The sequence below is a fragment of the Heliangelus exortis genome, chromosome Z, assembly GCF_036169615.1.
Source record: "Heliangelus exortis chromosome Z, bHelExo1.hap1, whole genome shotgun sequence".
Classification (NCBI taxonomy): domain Eukaryota; kingdom Metazoa; phylum Chordata; class Aves; order Apodiformes; family Trochilidae; genus Heliangelus; species Heliangelus exortis.
Genome location: NC_092454.1, coordinates 64,741,812 through 64,763,316, shown reverse-complemented (window position 1 = coordinate 64,763,316; position 21,505 = coordinate 64,741,812). Strand labels below are relative to the sequence as shown.

Below are 21,505 nucleotides of genomic sequence, written 5' to 3'. Positions count from 1 at the left end.
AGTGGCAGCCTTACCTGTTCTGTGATACACCAGGGAATGCAAGTGCTTAAAGGCATTCATTACCTCTGTAAGATTTGTAATTTCAACTTCAGACAATGGACATCATAGTACAGGTAAACAGCAAAGAGAAGAAGAATGGAGATGATAATTTCCACAAGTCTGCAGAAGTCAATCAGCATTTTCTTATTGACTTTGCATTGTGCCATAGCTGTTTCTGCTACCCTTGAAGAGCCATGTTTAGCATACCATGGACACAAGAGTCAGAATTTTTGCATTGCATCAGTAGGGCATGCTTTAAGAGACACATGTTATGACTTTGAAGAAGCAAGAGAGGACAAAGCCAGGATGCCATTCCCTTGGGAATATATGGCTGGCCTGTGCTCTTTTAGGAAGCACAGTGAGAAAACACTTTTTTATCTCCCAGCATGTTTATTAATGTGGAGCTTTGGTGAGGCCCCCAGGCAGAATACAGGTTTTATGTTTCAGGATGCCAACTCTATATGAGTTCCCTAAAGTGTGGAACAGCATGGAAAGTTATATCCAGTTATCCCACCTCTATGGATCAGGACTCAAGAAGTACTCATGAAGCACTGCTTGTTATACTGCTCATAATGCCCTAAGGATTGGCTAGAAGGTGATGGTGTGGCATTATTTGACATTGGACACCCACTGTGATCTTTCCTTAAATATTAAATCTTTTAAGTGCAAAATACAGCTGAATATTATGGTATCAAAATCATAATTTATTCTCTTTTTAGTTTGGCTTCTGCTTTCAAAGCTGTTGATCTCTTCCTATATTAGAGAGACAAGCAATCTGTTACTGAATTCTTTCAAGCATATGGCCTGCATAAAAACCATGAATGGAGTTTTGACCAGCAAGTCATGACGCTTTTGAATGTTGTGGCTGGGAAATGAAACATTTCACTACCTATTTTAATTCTGGGGAGGTGATATGTAAATAGCTAATGAAGATATACCATATCTAGATAGTATGTTTGCCTGTCAGTCTGCTTTTTTTGGAAAACAAATAGTACTTTGAAAGCAAGCACTATAATTTTTCCTAATTATATGTCATTTTCTAAGATTGCCAGCCTTATCCGCAAAGGCCAGAGGCTGATGCATCTTCTCTAATTGAACAGTAACTTACTCCCTCTGAAATTACTGAAACCAGTTGCCATGCAGCATAGCTAATTTTAGGTGAGAACAGGTGTCTTCATCCTTAAATATCTGGCTCTTAGTTCTGATGTCATTTTGGTAAAAGTCAGATCATGCTAACCTGGCATCAAGCAGTGATTTAATGCCATTACTAACCCTGTTCAGTGCTCTGGACCTCTTCTTGAAGAAAATGTATCTACAGTTAATCTCAGGTGAACCAAATATCTGTCCTGAAAGGGACCACTCTCCCAGATTGCATGGCTCTCCAGCTTATGCCATGATAACACCAGTTCACCTGCACCTTGCAGCTCTCATGTGCCTGTCTAGGAAGAGCAAGATTTTACTCCACCAGGGCAAAATTTACAGGATTTGCACTACTGTGTGTGTGTAATACAAATGCATGATTAAGGGGGACTTCTTTCACACCTGGCACAATGTTCTTTACAACAACACAAGTTAGTTGCAAGTCATTAATTAGTACCATCTTCTGTGAAGCAAAACTGGCAGTTTTGGCTTTTCAGAAAAGTGTTGATGCAAAGTTGTCTGATATAAAAATTGCACATTTCTTCAAAGCAACTGGCAGCACCATCTTAATTCAAATGTGTGCAAGAGTATGAGGCCAGAGAAGACAGTTTGGGTTAAATTTGCCTCATTGTAGGTTGGTCCTTAACAACTGTAATCCCATCAGGCAGATGAGCCCACTCTCAGTCTACTCAGGAGTCTTGCTCTTGCATTGTCAAGAACTGGAAGATTTCTTGAGGGTCTTATGCAGTAAACCTGCCTCCCCTGTTTTATTTGTTTAATTCCTAGTGTACCTGTGAAGAACTTCCCAAATGGCCTTTTTAGCAGTGTGAAAGGAGGCTTCTCAGAATAAACTATACCTATTTAGTCCTAAATCCCCTGTGTGGATGTGTGCTATTCGAATGTTTCTATTGTGCCTTCAGCAAGCCTTCGATTTTTGTTGGACCTCCAAATGCACACCAGATTCAAAATGTCAGTTCTGAAGGATACCATGAGGTGTGAGAGGAAAACTGACAGTGATAGGTCCTCTTACATCCACTCTGTTACCCGCAGCTAAGTGTCAGAAGAGTATGATTGTCTCTCCTCCTCCACAGTAATGCAATCCGACACATGTAAGGATTTACCCTGTTGAGACAGACTGGTTGCTCACCACAGGGAACAGCAGAAAAATGTAAGTGTAAGAGTCACCTAAAGACATAGTTTGCTGAAAAACGGAGATTGTTTTTCTCCTGTTAGATGCACTGGAAAGGCATGGCCATTTACTTCAGCAGTAGTATCAGCCAATGGGGAATGTCCTTCCTGCTGTTGTCACCAGAGGGAATTAGGTTTAAATAGATACACACCACTTTTGACAACTGGAGATGCATCCATAGCATCTTTGGATATACATGTAGCACTCTCAACTGTGGGTACGTGCAGCTGCAGGTCTAATGCCACATAACAGAAGGGGTCATAAAAATGTGCCTCATCTGCTTCAAGTCTTGGCAAGATTAACGTGCTGAGGACAGCTTGTAAATTGTTTTACTTTGCAATTAAGCAAACTGGACACAGCTCTTGAAGTCCTCTCTGTTGGCTCTGCTGAGGTTAGAAGAGCATTCATGGTATTTATATACATTTTTCTGGGGGCAAAAATCATCTAGCCAAAGGCAGTGAGATGGGCACCACAAGCTGCTTGTCTCCCTCATGGCACTACAGACATGTACTTTCAGCAGTTTTTGTGTAACTGATGGCTTTTCATTATGCCAGTAGAAAATGGTTATCTGTAGCAAATAACCTCTCTGCTGTCTTCTCCTTTCTTTCTGCAGCTGAGCTTAAGATACCATGATTAAAAATAATTTTCATGAGTCACTTGTACTTCCCTTCTTTATACCATTCAAGGAGTTCCCTGCTATTTTTAAATATTTGTGCAAGGCAATGAATTCATTGCTTGGCTGTACTGCTACCACATACAGGAACTATCTCCAGACAACTATACAATAGCTAGGAGGCTATCTGCTCTTTTAATGATAGAACATTACACTTCTTACCTGGAATTTCCAAATAAGATAAGGTACTCCAAGGAAAACTGTTACAGGTAAGAGTAACAAAATTAACAGATTTTCCCCTTCCTCGCACCTCTCAGTTCATTCCAGAGTTTTAGCTCTTTTTCCAGACATTTTTTTCCTTCAAAAATTCCAGTGTTTCTCTTTCAATTTCATCATAAGATGTTCACTTTGAACAAGATTTCTAAAGCTGGGAGCAATTTCATGAGCAACATTGCAATCTCATTGTCTTAGAATAGCTTTAACCTTCGGGCTGGTCTATATTTAAGGTTTCATTGCAAAATACATGTCGATTATGGTTCTGGCTTTTTGCTTACTTCATAGCAGAAATTGTGAACTTCACAGCATATTTGTAGCTATTTTATGTTACCACAACTAAACATTGAAAGGTTTTTGCCCCCAGAGTTAAACATGTGAAAAAATGCATGTACAGTCTGAGACAACATTAGTTCATCACTGCTACTCACCAGAGACCACATTGGGAGGCAGAAATTCCCCATTAAAACAAATCAGGGGCACCAGTGTTGCATGACCTTGTAATGAATGGCTGACAGCATAGCTGTCCTCCCGAGCTGCCATCACTTCCCACATAACTGAAGCATACAAAAGCCATGTCAGTGTATTGCTAGCCTGAGCTACTTTAAATCACTCCTGAAAGCCTGACTGAGCTGAAGAGAGCTAAACCTCCCCAGTGATGGAGATCAGCAATGGCTTTAACTACTCCACTTGCAACCACAAGTGACAATCTGTTTAGGTGTGTCCCAAAATGGTGCCAGGCTACATATGCAACTATAACATGTATCTAAATTTTGGAAACTGAGCCTATTCTTAGTACAGATGTAGCACAGTGCTTCCGGCAGGGTCACAGTCCAACCAGCATCCTCTGAGGGATGACACCTGCCAGGGGTCCTTTTTAATGGGCCTTCAGTAGGTGTGACTTACCTCCTATAAATCCTAGTAGGGAGGCTTTTTGCTTTATTTGTATTTAAGCCCAAGATAGACCACAGTGTGAAAGCTGAAAAAAAACAAAAAACATTTAGAAGAGAAAAGAAAATCAGCAAAAGAGAATTGTGTCATTAGCCCTGTAACTTGTGCATCACCCAGTGAATAACACTGCTATCAGATGCAGAAAAACAGATTAAATGGGCTATCATTCTTAAAACAATTCTTTTCAGGGGCACATTTACATGACAATGAGGTGAGGAGTGGCACCTACAGCACTCTCCCTTAATAGTTTTCCTAAGGCTGAAGATTCTATGGATACTGAGACTAAAATATCTTCTTAACTCTTAAAGGTGAGCTCTCAAAGCATAGTGAAAGGGTAAGAGAATTTCTTTACTATTGTTTCAAAACATAGCAAGGATGCAATGACTACACATGTCATGGCATATATTAAAGAAAAGTAAGTTAAAAAAATAAAGCAGTGGTTTTATTCACCTCTTGAGTTATACCTTTGTCTTCATGCTGATATATAACCTCTACCAATTTGGAACTCCATGAAGCCACTAAGCTACTTAGTGGTTCAATAAATAAACATGTCAGGATTCTTGCTGAAAAGTCTTTTTTCCTAGACTGTGTCTCTTTTTTTTCTGTTCCTCTCCTTCTTTGAGTATTTTATTTTTCTGAATGACCTTTTATTATTCACAAGAATAATTGGTGACAAACTACTTTGTAGTCTAACATAGCATCTGCCTGCTGGCTCAGCTGGGCATTGACAAGATAGCAACATGAGGACGTAGTCTGGCTTTTATTTTTAAATGAAAAGTCATGTGTAGCTGAAAGAAAGCAGACTGAGAACCAGCAGGAATCCTTGTGGTTTGAGTCAAGTGAAAGTAGTTGCTCTAATAAATTGCATCCTTGGTTTAGTTAAGACCAGGATTTCTGTGGTTGGATCTTCTCTGTTTCTTTCCCATCTGAACAGGGCTGGATGTACTGGTAAGCAAGAGACCAGCGAGTAGATCTCAGATGGCAGCACCCTCCAGCAGGCAGAGAAGGGCAAACTGGGTGCAGTAACATATTCTTTTGGCAAATGTGTGCAAACCACCTTGGGTCTGAAAGGACTAAAAGTGCTCCCACAAGGAAACCTGTCTCAGTCAAAGAGAATAATAAATTTTTCACTGCTCCAGCTGCATTGCAAGTGAACAATTTGACTATACCCTAACCTTTCATAGCAGGTATAAATGACTAAGTGTGAGAAAGGAAGAAGGCTTGATTTAGGATGATTGAATCACTGCAGGAGTTTTCCTCTTAAATACTGATGAGTGCTTTATCTACCTTCTCCTCTGAGGAGACAAATCTTTTCCCCTAGGGTGCTCCCTGTTTCAGCTCCTCTTATGCTACTACCTGAGGCCCCTTTTACTCACCACTTTCTTTTGCAAGTGGATGTGGGCTGCCAGGTTTCAGATGGGTGCAGCCTACCCCAGTGTTAATTTTTTTACGGTACAGGGCTTAGAGTTGTTTCCTGTCAGGTTAATAACACAGCAATGGAGTCTATATGCTGAAAACACAGAGCACTCTGTTGCTAAAAGGAACAGCAAAATTAAGACCCTAAGTAAGGGTAATTTTTTGCATTTGTGAGAGATTTTCTAACAGTTAGAAAGGGGGCCCTGTAAGAAGTTTACATACTTTGGTAGATAATTATACCTTGAAGTTTCCTTTCTTTGTCCAGGTCCAATAGAAGTAGAGTAGGAGACCAAAGGGGTTGACAGGCAGAGGCAGGAAGACAAACCCTTGAGATGAACATACTGCCCCAGGCCACTGCTAAACAACACAGAAGACTATGAAGCACTGTGTTTGAGGGAGGAACAAATTGCTAACATCTCCCCTTGCTTGTTAAGAGCAACGGCTGGGTATGCACATCAGTTTTCCAGACCCCTCATCGGTACCTTTGTATTTTTTGTCCATATTTTGCACTTTCATCACTAGGAGCTGGGCATCTGCCTCTTCCACTTACATTTTGTCCTTCCTGTTTTGGCTACATCCTTGCCTTCCTCTCCTGGCTGATGCTGAAGGGTGAAGAGAACCTACCTATTATTACCTACACCTTGATTTCTCTCTCAACTTACTGGATAAAACTCTTAAGGAAAGAGACTGTTAGCTCAGCTTCATTCCTGTTTCATTGTCCAGTCCTCTTTATTGTTTATTGTTAAACTCCTGTCATCCATCAAACCCTATTCACAGTTGAAATCAACAGCAAATAAAAGGAAACAAGTAAGTCAGCACAGTGTTACACAGACGTGGAGCTAGCATGCACAGAGATGGATGAAAACCCACTGAGCCTTAATAGTGCTGATGGCGCTGTTCTGGTTGAGTTACTTCATCACTGCTCTACAATGACAGATGTAAAACTTTTTTAGCATGAACTGATATTGTGTGCAGCCTTTAGAACATGCCCATAGATATGAACATGCTTTGGGTTTGTTTGTCTTTTTTTTTTTTTTTTTTTTTTTCCTAATCCAAGGGTGACAATTAAGTTGCCATGTCCTTCATGCATATCAAGACAGAGGTCCACACTAGGGCGTATATAGCCTGTTACCATCTACAGAATTTGGAGACAAAGTCTACACAGGTTTATGGTATTTAAGTTTGTGATATTTGAGGGAAAATTTTCCTAAGTGTATTAAAAGCAAAGTGTGTTACTTTTCATTACTTTTTCTAGTTCAGTTACATGTGTTACTGCTGTAATATTCGCTTCTTAATCTTTCATGAGTTGTCACATCAATGGGTAATGCCTATTACAGGTGGCCAATTTAAGTTGGTCCCAGTGCTTACCAATGCCTCTGTGGAATGCCAGGTGTGGCACAGCTGTGAATTTAGGCAACTTGTATTCTCCATTTCACATCTTAGTCACCACACTACCCTTTCTTGATGAGCATAGGTTTCATCTACATCAGCATTTTGGCAGAGAATAGTATGGTTTTTACTTAACTTAGCCTTCTTTCCTCAACCACACTTGCAACTGGTTCAGATGTGAAGTGATTCACACTATGTAATGAGACTGTGAGTTGCAGTCCAGAATCCTTTTGAAGAACACCAGACCAGAGACTCTTCTGCAAGGTGGCATGGAATGTTTTTCAAACCCCAGTGGAAACACAAATATTGAAATCATGTATTAGTCCTTCTGACACCATGGTATCATTCAGTCCAGAGAATCAGATTAAACCTATTCTGACATTAAATCCTGGAAATACTTACAATATTGATCTAGAGATGTCAATAACAACTGCTTCCACCCTCTGATCCTCTCCTACTGTACAGCCACTTAATCCAAACACAAGCATCCACACAAGGACAGCAGGCTGAAGGCTTTGCAGTTCCAAATATATTGGAGAAAAAGATGCACAGAGGCCTAAGTAGAAAGGGATGTTTAAGTGAAATGGTAAAAAAAGGCACAGGTCTCTATTTTACACCTGCATTTGAATAGCAGGAGAGCACATAGGTATCAGTAGATAATCAGAGGCCCATGCTACAATGCTCTACAAACATATAACAATGAAAGTCCTTCTGATCTGAGACTAACATCAATAAAGATACCAAAGCTGGGGGGGAAAAACAGTGGGGAAAAAAAAGCAGAAAAAAAATCAGGACAGAATAAACTAGATGCCTTTTCTGCAGCATCACTTCCAAAGGAGCACTGTTCTAGGGGACCTTGAGCAGAGATGAATGCAAGGGAGGAACTGACCCTGTGGTAAAGTCATGGGGTTAGACTTCTGGTTTAGTAGGCTTCTCCAGAGTGCTGAGAGCATAGCTAGAAAGAAAAGCTCTCAATTTTATGCACTGGTTTTAATGCAGTCTTTGAACCTTGCTTTGGGAGACCTATCAACTCTGTGGACTGCATGGACAGCATGGCTGAGCATGTGGGAAGAGAAGTGATCAGTTCCAAAGAACATGTGCTGGAAAAAAAGCACCTATAGAATTAGGACACATAGATTGCATTTAAAAAAATTAATTTTCTTCCCCTAGAGCAAAAGATGTCTATCAAAATGTCTGTATCAAGTTGTCTGTCAAAAAGCAGGAAAACCCACCAGCCAGTATTGTTAGAAAGAAAGATACAGGTGTGTAATCAGTGCCTCCATGTGTCCATAGCTAGACTACAGCTCAAGGTAGCACTATGAGGATGGGCCACTGTCTGCTGGCAACAAATAAGCAAAGGGCATCCCTGATTCACGGATCCTTTTGCATAGGTAATTCTAACTGTGGATTATACACAAACAGTAGTGGTTCAAAGAGACACACACAAGATTATTGAGTAAAGTAGCAACATGAATAACTGTCCCTGTATTGGTGAAAAACTATAAGGCCATTTCAAGCTGTACATGAGCAGTATTTCAAATGTAGTAAGTGCACACAGTGCTGTGGTAACACAAGGGACATTATTCAAAGTATTCTCGGTGTGAATGTGTACATTCAACAGTGCTCCTGGAGATGGTATATAAATCCCCATACATCCTTATGCTGCATAGAGGGGATTGTGTATCCCCTATAATTTAATTTTACAGTTTAGAAAATATTCACCAATTTAATCAGGGTCTAATTCACACTAATCTATTGTAAATATTGCCATTGCTAAAGAAATTCCAAAAGCAACCAAATACATCTCTGAGGCTGCCTATGCAAGATTGTCCCTGGAGGTGAAATCAGCATATATGTCCTTGCCTTCTTCAAGTTTTAAGCTTGATGCAGAAATAAAACTGCAGAAATTCTTCCAGACAGCACTGGCTGTGAGCTGTGCCTCTAACCTGGCTTCAATGGCAAGCCACAGTGACTACTGCCTGGCTGACAAACAGAGTTCACTGACGAGATGGTTTTCATCGTGATCGTAGATGCTCTTAGATGTTTTTCCCCTGGGAGGCACAGAAGTGCTGAAAAGTCCCTTGGTTTCTCCCCAGGGTAGTGCAAGTTCATCCCAGGAATGGTGTGAGCGTGGGCACACCTTCAACATAGCAACACAGCTGGACACAAAGCAACAAATGTCTGAGAGGCTCCCTGGGGGTGCCAAGGCTGAACCTGGCAGCCAGGGCCATTCCACCAGCCTACTGGGGACCAGGGCAGCCCCAACATTTGCACTGGGCACCCACCCAAAGAACAGGGATGTCTGCTTATAGGTCTGAAAGAGAAAATGTCCTTCCTGAGCCATGATGTGTAGCCCACCAAGAACCTGCTGCATCTTCTCCCAGTGGTGGCTGCCTCTCCACAGCACGCAGAGCTGCCTCCAGCTGGCAGTTACATGTTTCAGTCATTGTTTTCTTACTCTTTCTGCTTTCTTTAACAAAGCTGATGAGGCACCAGGCTGGTGACAGCACGTGGCTGGTAGAAATGGGTCCAAGTGAAGCAAAGCAACCTCTCAGCCATACACATTCTCCCATGGGCAATAAAATGTCTTTGGTTTTGTAGGCGCAGGAGGATTGGACATGCTGCCGGGGGACCCGCCAGGACCGTGCTCCTGTGAAAGCCACAAAGCCGAGGAGGGTTCAGGGGTAAGTCTCCTCCCACCACGTCCTTGTGGGAAGCACAGGCATCTGTGCTGCGCTCAAACATAGTGCTTGATGGCACCATCTGCTTGGTGGGACGGGCCACTTCAGCTGTGAGGAGGTTGTTATGACGGAAATAGTTTGCACAGTATACCTTAATGGTGTAAACTGCATTTGCTTCACTACTGCATGGTGTCCTGCCAAACATCTGGGAGCCTGGGATTAGGAGAACCTTCAGTAAAAGTGTATCTCTTGGGAGGTCTCTTAAAATAATCCCAGCAGCTCACTGCATTATGGTGTCAACCTAATGCACGAGTCCTTCCTCACCATCAGAAAATCCCCTGCACTTCTACCCTTGCACCTACTCTTCTTCTCAACCCCCTCACCACCCCACCTCCCTTCATCTGCTGGAAGCCCTCATGCCAGCAACTCATGAGCATGAGGAGGGCAGGTGTCTGAGCAGCATTGCTGTCACTGGTGTGGCTGGGTGGTGTGTGGGAACATGTCATTTTGCTCGAAAAGGCATGATGGGGATATTCCTTTTTCTTTGTCATTCTTGGTGTGATTTGATGCAGACATGGGTTTTTAAAAGCAACCAATGAATTTGTCAGTAAGTTGTCAGGAGTGGAAAGGGGTGAATGGGCAAGAGAATTCCTACAGGGCTGCAAAAGCTACTGAGTGTGACATATTTAAAGACAAAAACTACCATGTTAAAAACAAAAGGCCTCTCCATCAGTTTTTTATCAGAAATTGGATTTTTAAATAAAGATGCAAACTTGGATAAACAAAGCCCTTATTAATGTCTGAATTTACTTTAATCTTTTACATCTCTTAAAATAATAATCAAGGTTGTTAAAGAGGTCCAGATTAAATTAATGAAGCAGAGTTTTTCTGTTATAAAACCAGAAGAATTTTTCCTTAAATTATGGTTAGTTAAATTTAACCCAACAACTGTTTCATTTAGAGAAGCATTTAAGGATAAAAAGGCAGCAAGTTCGTATGTTCTTCTGGTCTTTGAAAACTGGTGTGAGAAACTGAGATCAGCTAGCTTAAAGATGTTAAAGCCATGGTGAATAATCAGATAAAGTCAGAAACTGCAAAAACTTTCTTAAAGAGGAAAATGTAAATGCAAAAAATGTCTTGAAAACCTTTTCTTAAATTTTATTTCTTATTATATTTACCATTTGCCATTTAAAACCATTGATAATTTCCTCAAAATCCAGGTTTCCTATAGTTTTTATTTCAGTGCTAATAAAATCCAAAATGGACTGGACAAATCTATTGTTTAAAAAAACAAGCAAACGGACAAAGAAAAAAAACCTAAAAGCCAAAAAACCCCAGAAAACCCCAAATCAAAATTCAAAAAACTAAACCAACCAGCCAAACAAAAAAAAAAAACCAAAACCCCAATAAACAAAACCAAAAAACAAAAGAACAAAGCAAAACAGATCTCCTAGTAAAGAACAATATAAATGTGGCTACATGTGATTAACAATTTATAATGGACAATATAGCACAGAATTTCATGTTTCCAAAAACAACTACCAAATTTAAGGCTGAGCCTATTATAGAAAGCAGCAAATCAACATGTCCTTCCTCAGGGGTATGATTCAGTAGGAATCCACCTTTCTTTAGGCACATAATTTACAACATAAACACTAGAAGAAATGTTCAAATGGATAATGCAAACCAGACAGAATGAAACTTTCCTGTTATGGTTAAAGCAGGTATTTAAATCATTCTGACTGCAGCTGGAGTATGGACTTGCACAGGAATTCCCAGACATTTTGCCCTGGTTGCTATCAGTGCCCTGCACAGTGTAGCACCGTTTTGTGGCAGATTGTATATCACAAGCAGGACCTGAAGTGCTGCTGGGAAAGATCTGAGCTGAAGTTTAACCAGTCCGTAACTTTCTCTGGCTTAAGTTAAGGTCATATTTAAGGAAAAGGGAAAAAGGGTTCAATGACTGTGAAATGCAATTTGTTTTAATAGCATAGCACTTGCAGTGCTTGGGAGTTTAACACCACAGAGAAGAAAATCTGACTTAGCATTGTTTTCTTCTTTGCTTAAAAAAAATAGGTCTCATTTTTTAATAACAAACCCCCGCTGAAGGAGGAGGTTTAATGGCAGAACTTTGTAAGAGGGAGGCTGACTCAGTGCTGCCACTGATGCAGAGAGAGCAGAATCAACAAAATGCCAGCACAGAAAATCCAGTGAAATCCATGCGAGTATCCTTACCAGCATGGGAGAAAATTACTTTATTCATAGCAAAGGATGAAGTGCTGAAATTTTCTTTAACAACTTGCTAACAATTTGTTCATGGGAGAAGCTTGGTGTTCGAGGCAAAGACTATATAGAGCAGCTATTTATAATCTCTTCTTAGCTTTCATTTGCTGAGAGAGATAAATTTAAAAAAAAAAAAAAAATTGTCCTATCACTAAACAAGCAAAGAGCAACCTTGTTTTCATACAAGAAAACCATAAATTTTAAATTAACTTTGAAAAGAAGCTATACAGATCTAGTTGCAATATTTTGAGGGGATACCAAGGGAAATTACTTTCCCGATAAATAGAAATCTGCTTATCTTTGTTACTTTCAACAGCCTTCTTAGTCCAAGTGGAGATCTGGGCCATAATAAAATATCCTTCAATGTTAACAGTGAACAAGAAGCAACCAGCTACTCCTAGGTCCAGACCAGTGTTCTGTACTGTATGGTTCAAGTCAATGGTAGTTACACAGGTTCCAATAAATCACAGAAAACTCTTACATCTGATAGGCAATAACATTCACAACAAGTGAGAACTGGATATAGATTAGTAACAAAAGGGTACACTTGATCCTAGTCAAGAAGCAAGCAATATTCTAAGAAAGAAAAAGTGTGGTCCTCACAAAGTCACTCTATGTAATATGCTCAGAACCAGCTAATCTAGACCTACTGCTGAGCAAGCCAAACTTTAGGAGTGATCTTGGAGATCTTTATGCTTCTTCTTTTCTAAAAGGCAAAATTCTGCTTCTTCATTGTCACAGTTAAAACACATTATGTTATGCCTTCAGCTCTTTTTTGAGTGCAGGTTCAGAATGACACGTACTTCATTACCGAGACTTTCTTGCAGCTTTTGCTCAAGCAGGAGAACGTGTACGTGTGTGGGAGTAGCATAAACTGCAGCTGTTTTCCTTTATTTTTTCACCATCATTACTGATGACTAGTAACAAGGAAGAAGACTTATGTTTACACCATTTGGCTTCATTGTAACACTGCTGTATAGGAATTTGGGAAATTATATTGGTGAATAACTCATAATTTCAACAAAACTTTTAAAACCATAGAAGAATCAGTAGTAGGCTGAAAGAATTTGTCTTGTGGTGAAAAAGATGCTGCTATTTTGCTGGAATATTTTATCAGAGATATAGAACTTCAATTTGCTCTTTCATTGGTTTTAAGAAAGACTGTATCACCAAAGAACCTAAGTGAGCCCAAGGATCTCTGGTCAAATAATTCTACTGGGCTGATGATTAAAAGCAAACACAAAAATCAAAACAGACCCAGGATACAACCCCTTCCCTTCATCCTCCCTCCTGCTCAATTGCCATAAACTCATTGTGGCCAAAAAATTTACAGTAGCTCAAAATGACAGAAGCTTTGATATTTTCAGCACTCTGGAGCAGTTTGAAAGGGAAATGTTCTTTCTGCACAGTACATGTACCTGAAGTTTGTGAGGCCAGACAGCCAAAATCCCTGGTTGTCTTTCATAGTGTAAGCCTGCATGGTCTCATATTTCCTCCTCCCTTACGCTTCAGGCAGCACAGGACTTACCTTTGCTGCCACACCAGCCATGGAGGGTTGCTGCTGAAATTCGGACACATTTATGTAGTAAAAATCCAAGGCAAGGTACAAGTCAGCTTCAAGAAATAAAATAGTTTATTTTCTGCAGCTGACACTTTCCCCAGTTGGCTCCTGATGGCTCTCATCTCTCATTGCTCATTTTCCCAGGTCATGCTCTCCATCCCTGGTCCTGGCCACAGCTCACCTCATGAAGTCAATAGAGCTGAGCTGGGTACAGAGAGATGGATCCACCTGAGTTACTGAACTGCATGTCACAGCACACAGCTAAGAGTTCCTTTCCAATTATGGCCTCTGTTGATTGCTCTCAAGTGCATCTTCATATCATGACTGAGACAGGCAGTGTTGGTCAGGAAACCAGTGGATCATCAGCCATTCAAAGCAATCAGAGCCATTATGTTTGATGTCTGACTTTGTAATTTTATTGCTATGGCTTTGCATGGAAACTGTCAAAGCAAAGCAAAAAGACTGTCAAGCTGTGGTGCCTGTGTAAAAAACATATCTTCTTATCCAAAGATAAATAAGACTGCCTGCTCTGACAGTATGTGAGTTAAAACATTTAAATGCAGAGCAGTTTCTTAGTGCAGACCTGGCTTTCCATATAGAATAATGCATATTTTTAATTAGCAGGATTGTAATCAGCTTGCCTTATCATCTCATTACAGTTTTATTTTCTCTGATTTCCTTCTGGTGATGGCAAAATGCAGTGTAGCTGAGACTTCAACTTGTGGCAGGGACAGCCAGTCCCTTCAGGCTGGCCATGGGTTGAGTCAGTGGGCCTGTTCCCTTTCTAATTCAAGAAGGTGACAAATCTTTAGAAAACTGTGATATTGTTCTTTGAGGGGGAAAAGAATTTTCCAAGAGAAAAAAATTTCTTCTTTAAATATCAATCACTCGTGTCTGATTTTCTAAGGACCTTTAGATAGGCTTGGTTTTCTCACTTAATGATTGCTAGTAGTGCCACCTGCCCTGCAGGCTCAATCAGGTAAGCTGGACAGGGCAACCTGATTTCTTATCTGTCTGGGAGATGTTATCAAAATGAGAAACAGAGACACTTGCCCCTGCAGGAAAAAATGGGGCCAGAAGTGGGAAGTGGTTGAGTCACCATCGCTGGAGGTATTTAAAAGATGTGTAGAGCTGGGGGACATGGCTCTGTGGTGGACTTTTAGTGCTGGCTTAACAATTAGACTCGGTGAGCTTAAGGGCTTTTTTCTACCAAAACATTTTTATGGTTCTAGGAAAACTTCCTAAAGGAAAGCCTGTCTCTAGTGTCTCAGTAAACACTTTGGATCCATCTAAAAGCCATGGCATAAGAAAAAAATTCCATCTCTCTCTTCCACCACAGTTTTCATGATTAGTGGCAACAAACTATTTCTATATTATCTTTGTTTGCACAACTGGAATTTGTAGTTACATTTAATACGGAGAGGTTTAGTACTCAGTAAAATACACTGTGTTAGGGTGTTTATGTGTAAATATTTTAACATTTCTGCACAGGATATTTTGAGAATGGGCTACACAAACAATTTTAGTAACTAGACAGGATTGGCTTTAAACTATAGAGTCCCATGTATTTAAGCTGCTGCAGGACAACACTGCATTATTCTCTGTAGACAACTTTATTCTTTGTCTTGTCGTTTTTTTTTTGTTCTAATGGTAGTGAATAAAACCCTGCATCTGCTCCTCAGGAAGGACTTAATCCAAAGCTCATTGAATGCACTGGAAGAGCCTCCATTGGGCTTTGCATCAAGCTCTATAGTTCACAAACAAATGCTCTTTGTAAGAATATGCTATTCCAGTATACTATAGAAGAGTTACAGAGGCTCCCTATTTCGAAAATAATAATTGGTCTTTAAATCTTTGTTATGCCTGCTTAGTTGGAGGAACAATAAGGAACTGTACATAATTGTTGACACACTGTAGCCTATGATTATCTTGCCCCAGAAGTTGATATAAATGTTGAATATGTAATGCTGTGGCTACAAGTAGTGCTATATTTATATTAGTCTTCCTATGGATGCAGTAATTCAGAAAATATATAGAGATAGGCTTCCTGCCCCTGAGGAAGTTCAGGCTCAATGGGGCAAGCTGGGCACAAGACTTTCAGGACTGCTTTAAGTTGGTGTTATTGATGAAGCAGACTTCAAAGATGGATTTGTAGAATAAAGAGGGATAGTACTGAATGGGATTTTTCTGCACTCAGGAAAAGGAACAGACTGAAAGGAGACACAAAGCCCACAGCAGGGGAAAGAAACAGGGGCTATTGTGGAAGAAGGTACAAAGAGAGTTAAGATAAGGCAGGGGTAATCAAAGCCAAAACATTAGCTGGGGAAGACTGTAAAGAGCTTTAAGTAAAACCTCACAGGTCTAGATTTGCAATGATTGAATTTTGCAGAAGAAGGAGGGAGAGCCATGAGTCAGTTATGCAGTGGTATCCCCATGAGCTGCAATAAAAAAGAAATTCACTACAACAGCACAGGTACCGAATATTTCTTAGGATTTCTTGAAAAGGGCAACTAATAGATCCCCTGAACAAAAGAGAACATGATGTCAGTGAAATTTGGCTGTTTTTGCAATTGCAGAAGAGAGTTAACTTCTTAATGTGGGCGTAGATTACACCAATAGTTACTACTGCATATAACTCCTGTAACAGGACTTTTTGCAGTAAAACCTATTAACTGTGTGGTAAATGCTGGCAGGGCTATGCATGTAGTTCGTAAGCTGATGATGACTAGAACAGTTTATAGAGCCAGTAATAAAATATTACTCACTGAAGGAGTCCCATTCAAGTCAACGAGATTACTCATGTAGCAAGTTGTCAACAGAAATCTTGCCAAGCTATTCCACCACATAATAGATGTGCGTAAGTGAGCCTGTTAGTCAGCTGAATAACTTCAGAAAATAACTTTTGAATTATACTACATTAGTATCTGAACTCTGAACTAGTATTAGTATCTGAGTTAGTATCTGAACTGCATACGTGAGGTCCCATTATATTCTGCCCACTCACTGACAGGCAGTCCTTGTCCTGAAATTCATCAGCACACACAGAGAAATAAAGGAAAGTCACTTGCCTTCAGTCACACCACAGGTCATCAGCAACACCAGGACCAGAACAGGGATCTCCAGTTGTTCCCTACCAGCACCTCCCTGCCTCCATAATACTCAACATTTCATCCCCATACTGATTATAAAGTATTTATGAATGTGACCTCCAAACTTCACAAGCCTTTTCTGCTAACTGATTGATGGGTCTCTGCATTAATTAGTTTTATAAATACACAGAGAATACACAGAAGTACCATTTTCATCTCACATGCATTACCACAAGCAGGTGCATTCCCACACCCAGTTCATCTGCATGCTATTCTGCAGTCAAAGAAACAGCCAGAACCAGAAGGAAAGGAAAACTAATCCAACACAAAAATTCTCACAGCTAATCTGAGACACTTAAAAATCTGCATCTCAAGAAAAACTAATTTGTCAAACTCAGTGAAATTCAGAGTGGAGGCTACCAGATCAAAAATCTGCCTCAATGAAACTAGGATCCAGTTTAATGGCAAAGTCCTAAGGCAGACTCTAAAGTAACTCCTTTACTCCTGATACACATATGTCTTTACTCTCTTCTCTCCCTATTTCTTGCTCCTCCAAACATCTTTGTCTTTCATTTCCATCTCTTTATCTTCCCATACTGAGCCACCCTGTGTCTCTTCCCCTTCCTAACTCCAGGCACTCTTTGTTGGCAGTGGCTCTGTCCTCTTTCTGCCCATGGAAGAGGACACATCTGTACAGAGGCAGATTGTAAACTAGGTCAGCTTATGTGGCAGAGAAAAGAAGAAATAAGAGCCTTTTTGTATAATAACAAGGCTTCACATAAGCATGTGGCCCAGTTGTCAGAGGTGCCGAGTGTCTGCGATTCCCACCGAGTTCAGTGGCACTGGTCCTCTTGCTCACAGCCTATGTATGTGATGTACATTGGTCAGGCATTGGAGGAGGTATGAGGTAATACCAGTGGTGACTTATTCCTTTCCAATTCACAGGAAAAAAGTAGGCCTGAAAGGGAATGACAGGCAAAGAACTGTCATTTAGGAGTTAAAAATAACTACTCTACCTGATAGATATTGGGTTAATGCAGATGATCTTCATACTCTTCCTACTTTCAGAGTTTTTAGAACAATGCTGACTAATCTTGCAATTCATGATATAGGTAAAGAAACCTTAACTTCACAGTAAAAATTAGAAAAGGCTGCACTCAGGCAAAGATTATTCCTTCTTTACCACACCTGAAGACTTCCTCTATTCTGTAAAAAACCTAACAAAACATTTCTTTAAAACCAACCTTTAAGACATGATTTTCTCCTGCTGTTGTAACCACTGAAAATGCAAGTTAGAAGCAATAGGCAAAACTCATTAAAATACTGAGTGAAATCACATTTTATTTCCTCTGTGGTACATTAGTCATGTACTACCTTATTAATACAAAGTAAATGCATCCCCGTCACAAGAAAAAAAATAATTGAAAACTTTCAAACAATATCCGTGTCATTTCTGATAATGCTTTTTCTAATGGAAAAAAGTATGTGGTGAGGTCTTGCCTGTACCACACTGGTTTCAGACACACACAATTGCAAGAAGGTAAATAAAATATCTTCCTATTTACATTAATAGCATTGCCTTACAAGTCTGGAGTTATGTATGTATGCATCTATGTCCTTACACCATTGTCTTTAAGTCTTCTTCACTATCAGGTAATGCTATGCCTGCCTGTGAGCATCTGTGTCCTTGAGTTCTCACCTGAGGACAAAGCAGCTGAATCACCAACAGCAGCATGCAGCCTCTCATTTAAAACATTGGCACCTTAAGAGTAGAGGGTGGCAAATGTGACACTAAACTTCAATGAGGATACTGGAGAACTAGAGATTTGCAAACATCACATCTATACTGTGCAAACGCAGAGATGCTAATTGGGTTAGAACTAAAGGACACCTGCATTGATGCAATCTATCTGAGAAGAGTCAACATTGTTTCTGTAAAGTCTTGCCTTAAACAAACCTCTTGGAGGTCTTTGAAAGGGTCAACAAAAATGTGGATAAGGGTGATCTAATTTCCATATCAGACTGAGTTTTAAAAGGCTCTCGACAAAGGTTTTTAAGGAGACTAAGCAGCAATAGTAACAAGAGAGAAAGCCCTGGTGTAGCTCAGTAATGGTTTAGAAGATAAAATGCAAAGTACAGGAATAAATTACCAGTCCTCACAATGGAGGGAGGAGCTGGATGATGTTTCTGCAAGGGTCAGTGGTGGGACATGTGCTGTTCAGTGTACTCATATCTTACTGGGAATGGAGTGAAATAGCAAAATTAACCTGTGGTATTAACATACTCAAGTCAGTAATAAGATGAAAGAATGAGGAACTACACAGAACATTGTGAGACTGACTGGGCACTATAACAATCTCACTGTAGGTATCTGTGAAATTATGCATATGGAGAAACAAACCTGTAAAAATGTGGTCTCTGAGCTGGCCACTGCACAAGTAAAATCTTGGGGTTATGTCAGTTCCATAGAAACATCAGCTTTGTCTTCAAAAACTTGTCATAAGAGAACATGACCATTGTGCCACTACATGAAATCTATGGCTTGTCCACATCATTGTATTTTTCTCAAAAAGGATGTGTTAGATTAGGATGGTGTTCAACAGGACATCAAGGGTGGTAAGAAGTACAGAATGGTCTATGGACCAAAGACCCCATGATAAACCTGCAACTATTCAGCAAGGAGAAGGAATAATGTGAATGGATTGCAGTGAACTGCAAGCCCATGAGCTGCTCAAAGCAATGGTTAGGACCTGTTCCTCATCTCCAGCATTGGAGATGATGGGATAATTAAGTTTTTACTGAGATAAAAAATGAGAGAAATAAAAGGCAAGGTTTCTTCATAGGAGAGGTGGCAGACCAGTGGAAATCCTTGCCAGAAGCTACTGTGTGCATGGTAAAAGTGCATATGGGTTCAAGAGGACATTGAAGAAGGTTTGAGAAGTCAGCCGATCAGCCTGCCTAAAACAGAATTAAAAGTAGAACAAAAAACCCCAACCAAACAAAAGAACTCCAACCAAAAATGAGTCCAAATCCAATACACCAAAAACAAATTAAAAAAAAAAAAAAAAAAAAAAAAAAAAAAAAAAAAAGGAAGAAAGAAACCCCAAACCACACCAAGAAACCGAAAAAGGAAAAAAACCCAACCAGTAGCAAAACCACCCTGAAACTCACGTCTCAGGAAATCCCCGGGGCTGCCAGAGGCGAGGGAGCCCCCGCTCTGCACATCCTCCCCAGAGTTGCTCGGCTGCACCGCCGGGTCTGTGCCGCTTCCTGACCTACCCCCGAGGCTCGGAACACCCCTCCCGGGGATCGCCTCCCATCACCCGGGGCTCGGACCCCCTTCCCCTCCCTCAGGGCTCGCCCCCCCCCCGCGCAGGGCTCGGCTCCCTGCGTTCCCTGCCGCCCGTAACAGGAGAGCTCTGGCCGCCGGCCGGTAACCCGAGCGCGGCGGGGCGGGGGGCGCGGGGAGGGCGCGGATCCTCGGAGGGACCGGAGCGGGCGGGGCGGAGCGGGGCGGGAGTTGCCCCCCTCTTCCTGGCGTCGGCGAAGGGGGAGGCGGGGAGAGAAGTGGGGGAGGAGGAGGAGAAGGAGGTGGAAAGGGGGGTGACCCGACGTGCCGCGGAGCTGGCGGGGCACGCTGTGCGCTGGAGGAGCGGGCGCGTTTCGGAGAGGTAGCTGTGCACGGTGGTCCGTGCTTCCTTCTGTCTGTCTGTCTGTCTGTCTGTCTGTCTGTCTGTTTGTATGAGCGCGGCTCTGGGTGCGGAGGAAAGGGAGGCGGAGGTGTCTGCGGCTCCGGCAAGTTGTCTGGCCCTCGGCGGGCTGCGGGCAGGGAGAGAGGGACAAGGTGGAAATCTTGGCGGGTCGGGGGGGACCAAAGCGTGGCGGGGGATGTAAGAGGGGGTCGGTAGAGATGCGAGGAGAGGCAGAGGAAAGGCGAAGAGGGAAGATGGAAACGCAGGGCGGGAGGGGAAGAGAGAATGAAAATGCGGGAAGGGGAAGGAATGAGGGAAGGGGCGATCCTGAGAGGGGGTCGTGCCCTTGCTTTCGCCCACCCCGCGAGACCCCCCATGCCTGCACATTGCCTTCGGGACGCGGTGGGGGAGGGGGACGGGGGGCGCAGACTCCCAGGGCGCTGGAGGGGGCGGGGGGCCGGGTACGGAAAGCCGGGTCTGTGAGCGCATCCCCTCGGTGTCCGCAGGTGGAGGGGAGACCCTTCTGCCGCCTCGGCTGCGGTTTGGGGGTCCGGGGTGGTTTCTGCAGACCTCCCGGGGGGGCGACCGCTGTGCGCGGGAGCCTGTCGGGCCAGGCGGGGAGGGGGGGCTGAGAGCCGGCGTGGCGGCGTGGAGGGGTTTTGGTAAGATCCTGAGAAACTCATGACGTAATTATATTTTGATCAGCATGGTTTTTCTCATGGCCATCTCAATTTTTCCTGGACTCCCCTTTTTGAACCGAAAATCTCCCGTATCTTTGTTCCACGTCTATTTTTAGACCCCTCAGTAACACGGAAGGATGAGTTTTAAATCTTATATGTCTTTTTATTTGGGATCAGCTTAGGTCCACTCCAGTGTAAACTTCTCAAACATTGGTGTCTCTTCCTAAAAAGTTACTGAAATTACTACTGTGGGCAGGCAGGCAGGCAGGTACTGAGGCAATCAAGTGTTTGAGCTTCTGATAATATTAATCATTAGTTATAAAGAGCAGGCATCATACTGAAGTTTGGTTTTTATCTTAAGGTGAATCACCTATCATCTTCCAGAAGATGTACGTTAGGGCATTAAGTACCAGCTTTGTGTCACAAGAGGGAGAGAGCAGATCCCCCGATTGTGGTTTTACCAATGAAATAAACATGTTTTATTTTGAGCTGTGATTAACAGTTCAATG

At 41.8% G+C, this 21,505-nt stretch overlaps 1 protein-coding gene across 12 annotated transcripts in view; it reads left to right on the top strand.

The window, feature by feature from the left end:
• The window catches only part of PALM2AKAP2 (PALM2 and AKAP2 fusion), a 260,559-nt gene that overhangs the window by 143,491 nt on the left and 95,563 nt on the right, over window positions 1–21,505 (top strand). For 9 of the 12 annotated variants that reach the window (XM_071731456.1, XM_071731461.1, XM_071731458.1 and 6 more), the window contains one exon: window positions 9,612–9,694. In XM_071731456.1, the coding sequence (XP_071587557.1) occupies window positions 9,612–9,694 (83 nt within the window). Of the gene's footprint in view, window positions 1–9,611; window positions 9,695–20,201; window positions 20,296–20,349; window positions 20,469–21,505 lie in introns of those variants that run through there. The other 3 variants (XM_071731469.1, XM_071731471.1, XM_071731467.1) reach the window with 3 other exon arrangements.